Below are 17,262 nucleotides of genomic sequence, written 5' to 3' on the forward strand. Positions count from 1 at the left end.
GCTTCCGTCCCTCCGGGGCCGCGGCGGATTATCTGTGGGTGAAAAGTTTGCCGGCGCGGGCCTCGCCGCCCAGCCTGCCACCCCCTTGTTCATCGCCGGCGCCGGCGGACGGAAACTTCCCAGGTTCCTTCCTGCGCTCCCACGCGTCCGCTCTGCCCCGGCCCAGGGCCCATCCCGGGAAGGTGCGGGTGGAGGTTAAGTAATGGCCGGGGGGTGTGGGTGTGTACGTGTGTCGGAGTCCAGTATCCGGGGCGGAGGTGTTGCCGTAGGTCTGTGCTCGGTTCCCCCCACCTTGGTCTTTTTGAGACAGGGTCTCACTGTGCGTTTCAAGCTGGCCTTGAACTCGCTATGTAGTCCAGACTGGCTTCGTATTTGCTGGGATTCTCCTGCCTCAGCCTCCTGAGTGCTGGGATTACAGGAGGTCACTCCACACTCAGGTTCTGTTCCTTTCTATTTGATAAGCTCTGAAGGGTTCTTATGCCTAAGATGGTAGGAGGGGGACATACTTATTTACCTAAGGAAGTTAACCACAACTGAAATGGTTGAACATTTTTACTGTAGAAATGAGGAAGCCAGCTGAGCATGGTAGCCCACATGTGTAATCCCAGCACTCGGGAGGCAGAGGCACGAGGATTGCCCTTAACAAGGCCAACCTTGTGAGTTTAAGGCCAGCCTAAACTACGTATCGAGACCCTGTCTCAAAAAACCAAAAAAGAAGGAAAAAAAAAAAAGGAAGGAAGCCAGTCTGGAGCAGGTGAGTAACATTTGTATTTGTGGGCTCCCTGAGCAAGTTCCTTCTCTCTTGTCCCAGGGGAGAGCAGTTGCTTTCAAAACAAGTCAGGGTGCACATGCAGTCTGCAGCAGCCTCCTTCTGAATGAGAGAAAACACCAGTACAGGATGCCTAACCTTTGTGCTCCTGACTGACAATGAAAGTGAAAACAGAACCTCAGGACAGAGCAGCAGCTCCCCAGTGCAAAGCCAGCCTGGCTGTAGATGATTAATGCATCCAAGCCATCACCGCCACCATCGTCATCTGGTCTAGCCCAGAGAGCCTGTCATAAAAACAAGCCTGGCATTTAACTTAAAGTCATTAATACATAATTAATTGTGCCAGGAACTTGCAGAACCCAGGGAGAAACGCTTATAATTGGCAGAGAGAACCTGGGTGTTGTCAGGAACTTTTTAGTTACCAATTTTGGACTTGAAGGGCTGCGTTCGTCTTGCCCTGAAATGATGAAAAGGGCAGCCTTCCTGAATGTCAGAGACAGTCTGCGACCTAGGGCCCAACATAGTGGTGGTGGTCTAGTTTTGGTCAGTGAGTGTCCTGCGGGGCTGGAAGGTCACTTAGAATAGGCAGCCTTGCCTTGGGGGAGTCCACCGGATGGGCCCACCAGAAGCCCCTTTTTCAGCACCAGTGGAGCCTGGGTCTCCGCTGTGACTTATTGAGGGTTGTAAGAGTGAGGCTTCCTGAGTGGTTAATATTTAATTAGATCGTTCCCAGAAATATCTCCTGAGCTGCCAGCTGGGCCACAGCGTGGAAGGGCCCTGGAGAGACCTGGCTCTGGCTTCTCTGTCTCCTTCGGGACAAAAAGTGACACACCCTCTCCAGAATGAGAGTGGTTTTCCTTTGGAATGTGCAGCCTGCCCTGCCATGTGCCAGCTGCAGAGGGGCAGTGGGGCTGGCTCGGGAGTCCGGCCCTCCAGCCGCCAGCCTTGTTTGTCCTCTCCGGGCAGGAGGAAGAGAAACGCTCCCATGTTTGCTTGCCACACAGACCACGCCTTGTTGTGTGCTGCTCGCTGGCGTCAGCTCTCAGGGTGAGGGCAGAGCAGTCAGGTTTTCCTCCGCACAGGGGTGGCAGCCGATCGGCACCTGTGTCTGCGGCGAGTCTGGAAGTCCTGAGGTGCAGGACTGAGCGTGCGTCTGACCCCAGTGAGTGTTCTGGAAGCCATCTGGTCTTCCCTGTGACTTTAGTCCCTTCTGGGGAAAGGCTTTTCCAAAACGGGCACAATTTTATTTCCTGCTTTTCATCATTGTATACATTACACCTGAAACCTGAAAGTTGGCTGTAGTGTTCAGAAGAGGGTGTATCCCAGCACTTTGGGAGGCTGAGGCAGGAGCACGGGAAGTTTGAGCCTTGCCTGGGCTACTTAGGCCCTGTGTCAAAATGAAAAGGGTTGGAGACATATAGTTCAGTGCAGAGGTCTTGGGTTCAAACCCCAGTACTGCAAGGAAAAAAAGAAGGCATGCAGGAAGACCTGACTTACTTCCGGTGTCCCTGAGCCAGTTGCTTAACTCCTAAATGCTTCCTCTCTTGTAAAGAGAGGGATAATTCCAGGCTGCTCTAAGGTCGGAGACACTGGAGGTGGTTAGGTTGAGTAATGGCCCTGCCAGGGTGTTGTATCCCAGTACCTGGAGCCAGTCAGTGTGGTGCAGTACTGGGTCAGGGGAATTCAAGCGCTCAGCCCCTGAATTCAGAGCTGGGCCGGCAGCCTGGGTGACCAGCTGGACCCAGCACAGCCACAGGGTCTCAAGGTTTGGAGGAGGGGCAGCAGAGGTCAGAATGAAGCCCACGGATGGCTTTGGAGGAAGCCACCTCGGAGTCAGGGCCACCTCTGTGGGCTGGGTTCTGGCCTCCAGACCTCCGGAGCTGTAAGATGTAAACTTCTGTCTTTTTTTTTGTGGCGGTTTGTTGTCGTGGTCACAGAGCAGAGATAGTTCAGAGGCCCGGGTTTCCAGGTCATTGACATAAGTCACGGCCCTCCTGGCACGGAAATCTTGTAAAGATTAGCATTTATCAACAGCTTGAAACTTAGGGCTCTTGGCGGTATACAGCAGCATTGCCTGGCAGAAACAGAAGAGCCACAGTTATCATTTTAGTTCATCCAGTGGCTCTAGAAAAGTAAACAGACTGGTGAAGTTAACTTTAGGGTGTTTGTTGGTACAGGGGATTGAATCCAGGGCCTTTGCACCAAGCTACATTCCCAGCCCTTTTATTTTATTATTTATTTATTTATTTTTGGCTTTTTGAGACAGGGTCTCACTATGTAGTGAGACTGACCTGGAATTCACTATGTAGCTCAGGCTGGTCTCGAACTCACAGCGATCCTCCTGCCTCAGCCTCCCGAGTGCTGGGATTATAGGCGTGCGCCACCACGCCGGGGCTCCCAGCCCTTTTATGTTTGATTTTCAGCCCAGGTCTTGGTGAATTACTAAATTACCCAGGCTGGGCTCCAATTTGCAATCCTCCTGCCTCAGCCTCCCGCAGTGTTAGGACTAGTTATATCTTTTTTTTTTTTTTTTGGTATTGGGATCAAACTCTGGTCCTTGCGCCTGCAAGGCAGGTGGCGGAACCGCTGAACTAAGTCCCCAGCCCAGGATTAGTTATATCTTTTTTATATAATCTGGTGTGGTTTTAATGGAACCCTTTCAATGTGTAATCAATCACTAAACGTTATGAACACGCTATTTCACATTTTGCTTCTCCACTAGGTCTCTGAAATCCGGTGTGTATTTGACACAGCTCCTGAGCCAGGTCTCTGCATTTACACATGGCCACAGCCACCTTGGGCAGCGCAGTGCTAGAAGCACCTGGAGAGCCTGTAAAATTTGGTATACAGGCCTCGGAGGCGATCAGAGCCCGACAGTGGTGTAGGTTTGAGCCTTCCCAGCCAGGTACCCCTGAGACCCGTTATTAGTGGCAGACCACAGGGCAGCGACAGCTGTCTGGAACTTGCCCAGTTTCTGGGGTGAGTGAGTGCAGCTTCTTCAGACCCCTGCGCTTGCACTGGCTGGGCCCTCGGTCCTGGGCATGCCCACCTGGCTCTTTCTTTCTGGGAAGACTGCGGCGCCTTGGCACTCACCCTCCCAGGCCTCCAAAAATGCTTACAGTAGTAAAAGTGGGTCCTGGCACTGGGTTCTGAAGACCCCTGGCCCATGTGGTGGGGTGGCTGGGATGTATGACCGCCCCAGGGCCCATAGCTGAATGACCAGAGGTGAGCCAAGGACCTGGCCCACCCCACCCTGGGAGGCCACCTCCCAATGCTCCAGGGGCCAGAGCCCCATCCCTCCGTGTCACCTTCATGGCAGAGGGCTCCTGTCTGTACCCCAGGACACAGGGGTGTGGTGAGAGGCAGAGAATCATCCTGTACCCCATGGTGGGGAGGGTGCCATGGCAGAGCAGCCAAGAGACTGGGTCAAACCTAGCTCTTGTCACTTCGCTGCCCTGGGCCTGTTTCCTCATCAGCAAAATGGGGGTACCAACACGCACCCCTCATGGAGGGCGGGGGATCTGTAGGCGGACATTGGCCTGGTATGTGGGGACGCTGGGCTCGCTGTGTACACAAGAAATGGGGACAGTGTCTCTGTGGGGTCCTGAGTCTGTGGGTGGCCGAGTTTAGGCAACTAAATGGGGAGCCAGGACAGGCTCCTGTCTGCAGGGGACAGGACAGGCTGCGGCAGAGCTGGGGACACGGGTTGGGAGCTGCTGTCCCTGGAAGAGTGGGCCTCAGGGGTGCACCTTCCCGCCCTCCCAAGCGGTGGGCTCCAGGTGAAATCCACAGAGTGTGGGACCAGGGCAGCCTGGGAACTGATCCCACATTTGCAGTGCCAGGGATTGAACCCAGAGCTCTTGTGTGCTGGGCAAGGGCTTTATGCCAGGCTACGTCCTCAACTCTTTATTTTTTTGTTTTGGGTCTCACTAAGTTGCACAGCTTCACCTCAAATGTGCAACCCTCCTGCTTCAGCCTCTTGAGTGGCTGGGATTACAGGCATGTGCACCGCACCAGGCTAGATCTGCCCTTCCTAATGGGAGGAGAGTGAGTGCGGACGAGGCCTCTCGCTGACCTGGCCCTGTGGCCAGCACCCAGCTTGGCACCTGTGAATGAAACCCAGCCGCCCAAGTGGAAACCTCCGCTGAGCAGCAACAGGGAACCCAGCCAGCCAACCCAAGCCCTCAGCCGCCAGCTCACTGTGCCTTCCCCACCTCCACTGCCCCCCGCCCTGCCAGATCATTTCAGAACTGGCTCAGGTGTCACCCTGTTTGTGAAGCCATCGCTGCCCTCCTCTGCCAGAGCCTTCCTGTGCCTCCCTTGTTCCTATGGGCACCGCAGAGCAGGAAGCAGAGGACAGGTGCGAGGCTGGGCCCGATTTAGCCCCAGCCAGCAGCCCTGTACACCGTACCCTGAAACCCTTGGGTGCTGCTGCTGAGTGGGGGGCCCGCAGCACTCCCTCTGATGCCGGCCTCTGTTGCATGCTCACGAAGACATTAGCCCAGGTGTAACTGTTTTTTTCTCTGGCAAAAATAAACACCAGCCTCAAACTGCCACAGGCTCGCCTTCCTGGGAGTGACTCAGTTCCCTGGCTTGTGGGACAGACAGGTCTGCTGTGATGTCACCCGCGCCTGGGAACCAAACCACCGAGTCTGTTCTGGAATGGGGGTGTGACTCGGGGCCAAGTCTTCCTGCTCCCGTTTTGTCACTCACAAAGCCAGGGACAGAGGTGGCAGTGGGTTGGGCTGTGAATTTGTCGACATCCTCCAGAGCATGATTCTCTCTGTCACCCTCAGAAGACGGGCTGTCGCAGCCCAGTTTCCTGAACAGGGTGATGGTGGGGCTGGGACCTGTGGGGCAGGGGCCGCCTGCAGAGATGGCTGAGCACAGCAGGCCCGGGCTTCCTCTCCACTCTGCATGTGGCCTGTCCTGGCCACCTCGCCACAGAAGTGCTGTGTTTGCAGTCATCAATGGCCTTTGAGGTGGCGAGAGCGCCTGAATGAGAGCGCTGTGTCCTTCACGGGAGTCTTTGGAAGCGCAGAGCAAAATAACGCACCGCGCTGCCAGCCTCCCCGCGCCCAGCTCTCTGAAGAGCGTTTCTGTCCCTGCCAAGGGCCGCTGTAGGCCTCGTGATAACAGCACAAGGAGGCTTCAGTTGACTCATTCCGGGATGACTTTAGAAACAGAAATTGTCTTATAGCTGCTTTACTATTTAGCTCTCGTGGTTAAATTATTAGCTGGAGGAAGAGACACCTCCTTGAAGTCACCCAGTCCTTGGGTTGGAAATGGCTTTTGAGCATTCAAGTGTCCCTCTCACATTTGTCCCATAAAGATTTACTGGGCTGGGGCATGGCGAGCAGTCGAGGGTTTGCCCAGCACCTCAGAAAAGTAAAACAAAAATGAGAGATTTGTGTGGGGGGTGCTGCAAGCAGGGAGCAAGATGGCCCTCGTCCCCTGGAACCCGCGAGGGTCCAAGTCTCACATGAGCCGCACAGGCCTCCTGCGGCCGGGGCCCCAGGAGTGCTGTGTGAGTGGTGGCTGTCCTGTTGCTAGGAGTGATGACAGAGGAAGAAGCCAGCTTTCCTCCACTGTTTCGCTGGGTGTTTGGCCGGCCTGCGGCCATAGAAGTGTGGACGCTGAGGGTCACCTGTGTCTGCATCTGGGTGCCAGGTGGGGACGGTGTACACGTGCTGCAGCGAGATTAGGCAGGGTGTGTGGCAGTGCGGTCAGGCTCCTCTCCAGCGGGCGGCTGGGGAGACCCCAGCAGAGGCACCGCGGCCCGGGCTGGCTTTGGAGGAGGCTGGTGTGGGCCCTGGCTCACTGTAGAGGACAGAAGGCAGGTGCAGGGCAGAGGCGCACAAGGTGCCTCAGAGCCACACGGATGGTTGGTGCCAGGGCTGGAACCCTGCAAGCTCTGCTGCGGAGCCACACCCAGCACCAGCCTCGCGTGTGGACTTGAGGGCTCGCTTACTTCTGTGTCACAGCCTGGAGTCAGAGTCCGGCCAGAAGTTTGTGACCTGGGCCCTGAGGCTTCGGGGTGCTGCCCAAGACATTGTGGCTTCTAGGGAAGAAGGTCACATTTCTTCCCCCGCTGCGCCGAGCTCTATGGACTGCAGGTACTGCTGCTGACCCACCTGGAGCCCCTCAATGCCCTGACAGTGGGGCCTTCCTGTGTCCCTGCAGTCTCAGGTGCCTCTGGTCTGCTGGGCCCACAGCACAGAGTGGAGCCCCCGCCTGCCACCTGGCCTCACGAACCGCGCCTCTGAGGGTGTTGGTGGGCTCAGCAAGCATCATCTTCCCTCTGGGCACCACTGCCCTCTGGGACACCTGCTGGGCACCCTGTGGCTTATGGACAGGCTGGCAGCACAGGCATCCATCCAGCCTGGTCTCTGGAATGCATCCTCAGCCTCCACCTCGGGCCTAGGGGCTCTGTGGCAGGTTTTTTTCTGTGATAGTTCAGGATGGCCTGTCCCAGAGCAGGGCCTTGGGCCTGCGTGTGCACCTCAGCCTGGTGGCATTGAAGCCATGTGGGTGGTGCTGAGGGGGACGTGAAGGCTCCATCTGCCTTCCCTGCCCTGACCCTTTCTTATCTGGCTATGAACGCACTCTCAGTCTGGGATCCACATCCACTTCGCAGTCAGGCCTGGGGAGCCTGGGCTCCTCTCAAGGGACAGAGCTGCGTCCCTCACACCTGCACCCTGGGGCCAAGAGCCTGATGTGAGGCCTGCAGGCCCCTAGGAGCCACGGACCGTGTGCAGCCCCTCACCCCTCTTGTGCTTCCTCTGGGAGGACCTAAGGGTTTCTGAGTGACACACATGTAAAGGGCTTGGCAGGGGCCCCTGCATCCCCTTACATCTCTGTGCGGGCAGCTGAGCTCCTCTGCCAGGCTTGAGTCCCTCGTGTCCACCGCTGCTAGGATGGCTGGCTTGCTCTTCCTCTCTCTCGCTCTCTCTCACTCTCTCGCTCTCACTGTCTGTTTCTCATGGTACTGGAACTTGAACCCAGGGCCAATGAACCACATCCTCAGCCCTTTTTCTGTTTTCTTTGGAGACAGGGTCTTGTTAAGTTGCTAGGTTGTCCAAGCTGAGCTCAAATTTTTCGGTCTTCCTGCCTCAGCCTCTAGAACACTGGATTGAAGAAGGTGCAGCCATGCCCAGCCAGGGTTTCTTGCATGGAGTGAACAGGATGCTGCTGGCAAAGTGCTTAGCTCAGGGCTTCACAGTGGTCAAGCTCAGTGAAGTGATTTTATTAGGGCAGCCCAGACCATTTTCTGGCCTCACGGCACAGGATGATTTGGAAACATGGTGATGCTGGCAGTTCTGTCCCTGGGGCCCCTGTGCTCATCCCTGCCCTCTGCCCCTCTGAAGCTGGCCCTTCCTGCTGCCCAGTACTGGCCCTGGCAGGTGGGTACCTGGAGGGAGGCAGGGAAGATCCCATGTTAAGGCATCTTGGCCACTGGTTCCACCCCAGGCCTCCTGCTGTGGAGCCCTGGACTGCACCTCTCTGTGCCCAGAGAGGCTCCACACTTCTGCCGAAGTGGGGAGAGCCACCCCCACAGCTCCCGGTGCCACACACTGTCCCCAAGTGCACCCCAGGGGAGACCCCTGTTCTGGGCTGCCAGCCAGCAGATGGACACCCCAAGACAGTCACCACTGTCCTTGGGACCTTTCTTTCCTGGTGCTGGGTTTTCTTCTCCACCCTGGAGGTCTTGATCCCGGAAGGCTTCTCTCCATAGTGGTGGGCCTGGGGGCTGACTGCCTGTGTCCCCACCACTAGACAGCTGTGGCCCCAGGGCTGTTCCAGGCTCCCTGGCCAGGGAGCCCACGACAGGGCCAAGGGCTTCCGGCTGCTCTCCCCCTGCGAAAGTGCACCCCTCTGGGATGTGCCAGGCCTTCAGCCCAGAGGAGACAGTGTTTGGACACCTGGCAGCAAGGCCCCCTCAGGTCACCCTGTCCCACCGCTGGGTTGGGCCTGGCTGCTTCAGGTGGGGAAGAGAGGTCCAGGGTGCTCAGAAACCCCCACTGTGTGAGCACTGGGCCCCTGTGTGGCCCTGGCCGCCCCACACACAATGGGCCTGTGTTCCAGGGCCAGTGGGCCCGCGCTCCCCAGAGGGGACGTCCTGTGCCATGGCTCCTGTGCAGGCAGGGCTGTGCCCCGCAGGTGCTGAGGTCTCAGTGAGGAACTGTTCACTGTCAGAGGGGCTGGGCACACAGAGAGAGCACAGCCGGGTGGTGGGCGAAGGCGGGCCTTGGACTTGCAGAGCCTGTGTCTGCACCATTTGGCCGTGAGGGAGGCTCTGTCTCCACAGTGCTCGAAAGAGTCTGCTGGACCAGATGGCAGTCATCACTACAGCCAGCTCAGATGTCAGGATGGCTGAGGCCGGGGCTGCACTCTGTCAAAGGCAGGATGGGACACTCAGCCTGAGAGGTGCCTGGGAGCCCTCAGTGGTCACTAAGGCCGTGGGGTGCAGAATTGTGCAGACCTGGTCCTGAGTGCTAGCTTCACCTTTTGTTAGAGGAGACAGACAAGACACATAATCCCCCAGGCTTCATTTCTGGCATCATAAATGGGGTATGATGATGCAAGCCTGTAACTCCAGTGCTCTCGGAGGCTGAGGCAGGAGGATTGCAAGTTCAGGCTGAGCCTGAGCAAGTTAGTAGTGATTTAGTGAGACCCTTTCTCAAAATAGAAAATGGCTGAGAATGTGGCTCAGTGGAAAGGTCCTGAGTTCACTGCTCGGTAATAAAGGAGGGGGACATCATACCCATTTCTGGAGTGCTGCCCGAGTCTGGCCTGTGACGGCCATGTGCTTAGTGACCAGGGCTTCTGTGGTGGGCAGGTGGGTACCATCTTATGGGGCTGCTGGGACCAAGCTGGGACCTGGGGTGCCATGCAGTGTGGGCTCGGCAGACACAACAGGTGGCATTGTGAGTGGTGGGATCCTGGCCCGTTCGTGTTTAAGCACAGTGGGGTAGGAGATTCCCCGCCACCTGTGCGAAGGGGTCGGTGTGGGCACAGGGGCAGCCGCTGGGGTTGAGAGAACGTGCCGCACTGTCCCTGGGGCCCAACTACCTGGCCACCTGCTCTGCCAGCCTCCAGGAGGGCACCCAGTGTTGGTGTTGCGCCTGCTGCCCTCCTGTTGGCCTGCTCATGCCAGGGCAGCTGTCCTCAGCCTGCGTACCAGACTGCTGCCGAGAGGGGAGGACACTGCTGCCGCCCTGGACAGGTGGCAGTTCTAGGGAAGGGGAGGTGACAGCCCTGCTGTGCCCTGAGCTCTTGGGTGAGGAGGCCCTGAGCTGGGGGTCCCCCAGGACAGCACAGCTCTGGCCTTGGGGTGAAGCTGCCCCTGCCCTTCGTGTCTCAGGTGATTTTCAGGTGCCAAGCAGAGCCTCCTCCTCCTGTCCCCATGGCCATAGCCTCCTGGGTTGGGCAGAAGCTGAGTCAGGACCAGGAACAGGTCCTGCTGCTGGGAGGACGGGACAGTGTCACCCTTCATGGATGGGGCACCTCGAGGCCAGGCCCTGGCCAGGAAATCTGGTCTCAGGGCTCTGTGGCTCCTCCCCAAGGACAGAGGCCACTACCTCGGGTGACTCCCTTGGGCTTGGGGTTCCCCGTGGGCTGGGCGAGACAGCAGTGTCCCCCTGGCCACCAGCACAGCCTCCGACCTCCCTGAGCCTGTGAAGCTCCATTGCTCCAGTGACATGTGACCAAAGGCTCTGCCAAGCCGGCCAGCGGGGGCTCGAGATGAGAGACCCCATCCCCTGGGGTGGCCCCAGGAATCCTGGTGGCTTTTGACCGCTGCCTTCATATCCCCACAGGCCATCAGCATCAGCAAAGCCATCAACAGCCAGGAGGCGCCCGTGAAGGAGAAGCACGCCCGGCGTATCCTTGTGCCCCTGCTGGGTCCCTGAGGTGGGGACAGGGGAGCAGTTAAAGTCTGGGCACAGCTTTCACAACCACGTCCTGTCTCCTGCCCTGACACCACTCCTGCTGAAAATCTCTGCTCCCACAACCTGGGGCGGAGAGGTGTGGGGGACCCGGCCACTGGCACTGCGTTCCGGGCCCTACTGGACTTGGCCTTGACCGCGTAGGCATCATTCTGGGCACACACCACGAGAAGGGGGCCTTCACCTTCTGGTCCTATGCCATCGGCCTACCGCTGCCCAGCAGCTCCATCCTCAGCTGGAAGTTCTGCCATGTGCTGCACAAGGTCCTGAGGGACGGCCACGCCAACGTGAGTGCGGCCGCACTGACTGCCCCGGGACCCTCGGTGGCAGGCCGGCCCCTCCTCACTGCCTCCCCCCACAGGTGCTGCACGACTGCCAGCGCTACCGGAGCAACATCCGGGAGATCGGGGACCTGTGGGTAGGTGCCGGCTTCCCGTGCCGGTGGGCGCTGCGTCCCCCAGACGGGCTGCCTCACGGCGGGATCCCCAAACAGACCTGGGGCCCTGCATTTTGCCCTTGTCTCTGGCGCTAAGGGCGCAGTGTCCACAGTGCCCTGTGCAGAGAGCCGGGCTGTGGTGTGGGAGGCAGAAGCAGGAGTTGGGAGCACAGGGCGGGACAGGACAGGATGTGCCGGATCGCGCCTCCCTTATCTACCACCAGCACGCTTGCCAAGTGTCGAGGCGAACTGGCCTGCTGCCCTGCACAGAGCACCCTCTTCTCGGGAGAGGTCCCCTGGCTAGCACCACAAGGACCCAGATAAGGGGAGAGCTGGAGATGAGATGGATGGGGCCGTGGGAAGTGACTGCTGAGTGAATAAGCAACAGCGAGAGGGGTGGCTCTCCTCCTCCCCTTCCCACCTCCCTTCCTGTCTGCCCTGTGCCCCCTGGTGCTGGGCTCCTGGGCGTGGCCTCGGGCAGCTCCTCACTGAGGTGTTTCCGGTAGGGCCACCTGCACGACCGCTACGGACAGCTGGTGAATGTCTACACCAGACTCCTGCTCACCAAAATCTCCTTCCACCTCAAGGTAGTTTCCTCGGGGGCCGTGGGCCAGGACTGTGGGCCCTGCCATCTGTGACGCCCTGGGACTCCGGTGGGCCTGTCCTGTCTGTGGCCTGCCCCCCCCCAGGTCCCTCAGCTCCGTGGTCAGGCTGTGGGGCTACCCGTCTGGAGAGCTGGGCCGAGCTGGCACTGCCAGCCTGTCTGCAGCTGGGTCTCTCCGCAGCATCCCCAGTTTCCTGCGGGCCTGGAGGTGACAGATGAGGTGCTGGAGAAGGCGGCCGGCACGGACGTCAACAATATGTGAGTCTCATTTCCTGGCCCGCAGAGTGCAGGCAATGGCGGGGCTCCCCTGGGCCTGGGTCTCTGTCCTGCAGAGGCGGTACTTTGTGCTGCCGTCCCCAGCCATGACCTCGCCTTCCTCTGTCTTTGCAGCTTCCAGCTCACCGTGGAGCTGTTTGACTACATGGACTGCGAGCTGAAGCTGTCGGAGTCGGGTGAGCTGTGTGATCCGATGCGTTGCGGAGACACCACTGAGCAGACTGTGCATCTGGGCTGGGCTCAAACCCAGGCCTCCAGGCCTTGAGGCGAGCGCTCTGTCACTGAGCTGTGCAGCGGCTGACAGCGCTCTTAAATGTCAGGTGTGCAGTGCTGCACACCTGGAATCCCTGTTCCTTGGAAGACTGAGGCCAGAAGGCCAAGTTCAAGGCCGACCTGGGCAACCTAGCAAGACCTGTCTCGGAAAATAAAAGCACTGTGGGTGTAGCTCAGAGGTAGGGTACCTGTCTATGTGCATGAGGCCTGAGCTTCAAGCCTCAGCACCACAAAAACTTAATTCTCAAAAGCTCCTGACCCTCTGGTCCACACCTGTCCTAGGAGTAGGTGATTCCAGAGCCCCAGAACGCCATGCCTTGTGGCTGCCCAGGGCACAGTCTCCATCAATCCCCAGACGCGGGGGTCAGGGAGAGGCCCTTGGGAGGTGCTGGCCTCTTTCTGCCTCAAGCCTGAGTCACGCAGGGCTTCCTCGCCCAGGACTGGCAGCCAGTGGGCAGGAAGTCGCAGCAGGCTCACCCTGTGGCCTGAGACGTGATTGTGCTGGGTGCAGCTTCAAAATGACTGGGGCAGCTTAGCACTGTCCACGGCAGCAGAAGCAGATGCGGGTTTCACTGGGACTGCCTTGGGCTCGGGGACACACTAGCGGCAAGGCAATGGGTCCGTGTGCTGGCAGATGTGCTGAGCCCAAGCCCCTCAGGGCCACAGCCCAGGTCTCACCTGGCTGCTCTCAGGAGGGGATGAAGCCCCACCCACGGTGACACATGTCTCGGGGAAGCACAGAATGAGGTCACTAAGGTGGTGCCAGGTGCAGGGGTCGCCACCTCAGCCACAGCCCCCCGGCTTCCTAGCAGGGAACACAGTGGCTGTGAGAGGTGTGTGAAGGCACTGTGGCCAAGGAAGAGCTCAAGGCACTGCGCAGTGAAGCAGGCTGAGGAATGGCGGCTTGGCTTTCATTGTGCCCCATACTTGCTGGCGGGGCACAACTGGAAGTGGGGAGCCCAGAAGGTTCACTGTTGTTCTCCCCACCCTGTCCTCAGGCCTTGTCCCCACAGAGGTCCACAGGGCCCGCGGCTGTGGCATTTGCCAGGGAGGGGCAGCCTGTCTGTCCCTCAGGCTCTGTAGCTCTGACACAAGGCCTGATTGCCAGGGCACGGGGGTCCCTTGTCCCGACCCCTCTGTTGCCAGCAGCTGGACTCTTCTCTAAAATTCACAGCAGCTTTGAGGTCGGTGGACACAGAGCTGTCACTGTGTCCCACTGCACCTCGCCATGCCACTCACGCGCTCTCCTCCCACCCCCTTCCGCGCAGTATTCCGGCAGCTGAACACGGCCATCGCGGTGTCCCAGATGTCCTCAGGCCAGTGCCGCCTGGCCCCACTCATCCAGGTCATCCAGGACTGCAGCCACCTCTACCACTACACCGTCAAGCTGCTGTTTAAGCTGCACTCTTGTGAGTCGCCTCGGGGGCGTTGTAGGAAGGAAGCGCTTTACCCGCCTGAGGAAAGAGCAGGCTTTAGGAAAATAACCACTATTTTCCAAACCAGAAAAAAAAAGATTTGAGTGGTGTGGTTTTACTTTTTTTTTTTGCCTTGTACCAGGGATTGAACTCAAGACCTTGCACTTGCGAGCCAGGCAATGGTGCCAATGAGTTGAAACTCTGGCCCCAGTTTTACATTTTTATGACTTTTTTGGCAGTAGGGATTAAACCCAGGGCATTCACACTGAGCAACACCCCCAGCTCCTTTTTAGCTTTTGAGACAGAGTCTTGCTTAGTCACTAACTTGTCGAGGCTAAGCTCAAACCTGCAACCCTCCTGCCTCAGCCCTCTAGATTGCCAATTTCAGGTTGTGCTGCTGCACCCAGCCCTTTGGATTGTCCTGACAAGGCAGGGCTCGAGAGGACAGTGGCCCGCCAGCCCCTCTTGAATCTGTCACACCACACTCGGGAAACAGCAGTGAAAAGGCAAATGTCACTGTGGTGTCAGCAAAGGATTTTGACCTCACCAGCCCTGGGAGGGGGACACTGTCCTCAGAACGTAGAGAACCACTGGAGTCTGTGCCATTTTCTTACTAGCCAGGGCCAAGGTGTGTGGTCACAGAGACTTTACACTGTCCCAGAGCAGTGTGCCAGAGCGGCACACACGCTCCATCCATCACTCTCTAGCTCAGTCAGGGCTGGAGCCACCCCTCCATGTGAGTGACACGGTGATGCAGATCATGGGTGGTCTCTGATCTGAGGATTCTGGAACGTGGATGCATGAGGCAGGGGAGGAGACCCCAAAGCACTGTGCAGTGAGGAAGCCCCCTTCAACTTGGCGCTGCCCGCAGGTCTCCCAGCGGACACCCTGCAAGGCCACCGGGACCGGTTCCACGAGCAGTTCCACAGGTACCGGGCGTAGGGCCGGGCCCACCGGAGAGGCTGTGGCTCCTGCTGGCTGACCTGTCCCCTTCTGCACTCTGCCCACAGCCTCCGGAACTTCTTCCGCAGAGCCTCAGACATGATCTACTTCAAGCGGCTCATCCAGATCCCGCGGCTGCCTGAGGTGCCTGCACCCCGCCCCTGGGCTCCTGGAACCGCGGATCTGGAGGGTGGCTGAGCGGCCCGACCTATCCCTGCAGAGTCCCCCCAACTTCCTGCGGGCCTCGGCCCTGGCTGAGCACATCAAGCCGGTGGTGGTGATCCCCGAGGAGGCCCCGGAGGACGAGGAGCCAGAGAACCTCATTGAGATCAGCACTGGGCCTCCTGCTGAGGAGCCTGCGGTGAGGCTCCCCCTCCAATCCTGCCCAGCAAGGCTGGTAGTGTGGGGGACTGGGCAGGGGTCACCATGCCTTGCTGTGCAGGTGGTAGCTGACCTCTTCGATCAGACCTTTGGACCCCCCAACGGCTCTGTGAAGGATGACAGGTGAGGCCGGGAGCGCCCAGCGGGGACAGGGTGCCACCACGTGATACCCAGGGGCGCGGGCCTGTGGCCTGCTGATGGCTGAGCCTGAGCCCCAAGACCTCTGCCCAGGGACCTCCAGATCGAGAGCCTGAAGAGGGAGGTGGAGCAACTCCGTGCCGAGCTAGAGAAGATCAAGCTGGAGGTGAGGCACGGCTCGGGCGGTGGGATCGCTGCCCGCCCGAGGCCCTGCACTGGCCCCGCTGTCCGTCCGCAGGCCCAGCGGTACGTGGTGCAGCTGAAGGGCCAGGTGAATGCCCTGGAGGCTGAGCTGGAGGAGCAGCGCAAGCAGAAGCAGAAGGCGCTGGTGGACAACGAGCAGCTCCGCCATGAGCTGGCCCAGCTGCAGGCCGCGCAACAGGCGGGGGCGCGGAACCAGGGCCTGCTAGAGGAGGCCGAGAGTGCGTGCTCCGCGGGGTGGCGCTGGTGACACCGGGCGGGGTCCCCACCAGCCTAGGCTCAGCCTCTGTCCTCACCGCAGGGAAGGCGAGTGCTACTGAGGCGCGCTACAGCAAGCTGAAGGAGAAGCACAGCGAGCTCATCAGCGTGCACGCAGAGCTGCTCAGGAAGGTAGGCGCGGTAGCCGCCCCTCCTGACCCGGCCCGCCTGCGGCTGCGGAGCCTGAGCCCGGCCCCTGCCCTGCCCCCTGCAGAACGCCGACACTGCCAAGCAGCTGACGGTGACGCAGCAGAGCCAGGAGGAGGTGGCGCGGGTGAAGGAGCAGCTGGCCTTCCAGATGGCGCAGGTGAAGCGAGAGTCTGAGATGAAGGTACGGCCTGGCCCTGTGTGCGAGGAGACACCCAGTGTCCTCGCCCTGTCCCAGTGACGTGTCTGTCCCAGCTGGAGGAGCAGAGTGACCAGCTGGAGAGGCTCACACGGGAGCTGGATGTCAAGGCCGGCGAGCTGGCGCGCGTGCAGGAGGCCCTGGGCCGCACGGAGCAGGTGCTGGACGGGCGGGGCAGAGGGACCAGGTCTCCCGGGGGCTGTGCCCAGGGATGCACAGCCGGGAAATGAGGACCGCCTGAGCGCACCTTGCATTCACAGAGCGGCTTGGAGCTGAGCTCGCGGCTGGACGCACTGAGCGCCGAGAAGGACGTGCTGAGCGGCACTGTGCGGCAGCAGGAGGCCGAGTTACTGGCCGCCCAGGACCTGGCCCGGGAGAAGGAGGCAGCGCTGAGCCAGGAACAGCAGCGCAGCTCCCAGGAGAGGGCCGAGCTGCAGGGGCGGCTGGTGGAGAAGGTAGGGGCTCCCAGGGCTCGTCCTCGCACGCGCCGTGGCCGCCCCAGGGTGGAAGTGCTCTTAGCGGCCCTGCCCTCCCAGGTCACTGGGGACCACTGAGGGCCCGTGGGTCCTCCCGTCTCCCGTCCGCCCCGGAGGGAAGCCGGCCTCATGCTCCCTGTGCCTGCAGCCTACCTGGTGAGCCGCGCCCAGGCGGCCCTGGATGCCATGAGTGCCCTGGAGAGGGGCCACGCACAGTACCTGGCCTCCCCGGAGGGTGAGTGTGGCCGAGGGCGCCTGTGGGGAGGTTTGGGGACAGCAGGCACCACTTCTGGAAGTCCTCCCGTCCGCCCCGGAGGGAAGCCGGCCTCATGCTCCCTGTGCCTGCAGCCTACCTGGTGAGCCGCGCCCAGGCGGCCCTGGATGCCATGAGTGCCCTGGAGAGGGGCCACGCACAGTACCTGGCCTCCCCGGAGGGTGAGTGTGGCCGAGGGCGCCTGTGGGGAGGTTTGGGGACAGCAGGCACCACTTCTGGAAGTCCCGGGAGCTGAGGGTGGAGGAGTGGCCTTGTCATCATGCACTGGAGCCTCACCTTGGGCTCGCTGAGAGATGAGACGGATGGCCCAGTGTCCCCAGCGTCACATGGCCACCTCTGCCCTTTCTGCTCACAGACGCCTCTGCCCTGGTGGCGGCCCTGACCCGATTTTCCCACCTGGCTGCGGACACCATCATCAACGGAGGTGCCACCTCCCACCTGGCTCCCACCAACCCTGCCGACCGTGAGTGGCCCCGGCCAGGGCTGTGGGGCTTCCCAGGGCTCCGGGTGAGGCTATGCTCACCGC

At 59.9% G+C, this 17,262-nt stretch overlaps 1 protein-coding gene across 1 annotated transcript in view; it reads left to right on the top strand.

Moving 5' to 3' along the window:
• Positions 1–2: 2 nt before the first annotated feature.
• Positions 3–17,262, top strand: part of Hip1r (huntingtin interacting protein 1 related) — a gene marked incomplete at its 5' end in the record, with an annotated part of 20,287 nt that continues 3,027 nt past the window's right edge. Inside the window, 22 exons of the mRNA XM_033762682.1 lie at positions 3–182; positions 10,588–10,651; positions 10,861–11,003; positions 11,078–11,134; positions 11,659–11,739; positions 11,938–12,014; positions 12,147–12,208; positions 13,574–13,714; positions 14,592–14,649; positions 14,731–14,806; positions 14,883–15,023; positions 15,105–15,166; positions 15,275–15,347; positions 15,420–15,603; positions 15,684–15,772; positions 15,855–15,971; positions 16,043–16,144; positions 16,247–16,522; positions 16,634–16,697; positions 16,811–16,897; positions 17,092–17,203; positions 17,249–17,262. The exon at positions 17,249–17,262 is cut by the window's right edge and continues 119 nt beyond it. Of these exons, the coding sequence (XP_033618573.1) occupies positions 3–182; positions 10,588–10,651; positions 10,861–11,003; positions 11,078–11,134; positions 11,659–11,739; positions 11,938–12,014; positions 12,147–12,208; positions 13,574–13,714; positions 14,592–14,649; positions 14,731–14,806; positions 14,883–15,023; positions 15,105–15,166; positions 15,275–15,347; positions 15,420–15,603; positions 15,684–15,772; positions 15,855–15,971; positions 16,043–16,144; positions 16,247–16,522; positions 16,634–16,697; positions 16,811–16,897; positions 17,092–17,203; positions 17,249–17,262 (2,260 nt within the window). The remainder of the gene's footprint in view (positions 183–10,587; positions 10,652–10,860; positions 11,004–11,077; positions 11,135–11,658; positions 11,740–11,937; positions 12,015–12,146; positions 12,209–13,573; positions 13,715–14,591; positions 14,650–14,730; positions 14,807–14,882; positions 15,024–15,104; positions 15,167–15,274; positions 15,348–15,419; positions 15,604–15,683; positions 15,773–15,854; positions 15,972–16,042; positions 16,145–16,246; positions 16,523–16,633; positions 16,698–16,810; positions 16,898–17,091; positions 17,204–17,248) is intronic.

This window comes from Fukomys damarensis, unplaced genomic scaffold (genome assembly GCF_012274545.1).
Source record: "Fukomys damarensis isolate Sample0158 unplaced genomic scaffold, DMR_v1.0_HiC HiC_scaffold_12, whole genome shotgun sequence".
Classification (NCBI taxonomy): Eukaryota; Metazoa; Chordata; class Mammalia; order Rodentia; family Bathyergidae; genus Fukomys; species Fukomys damarensis.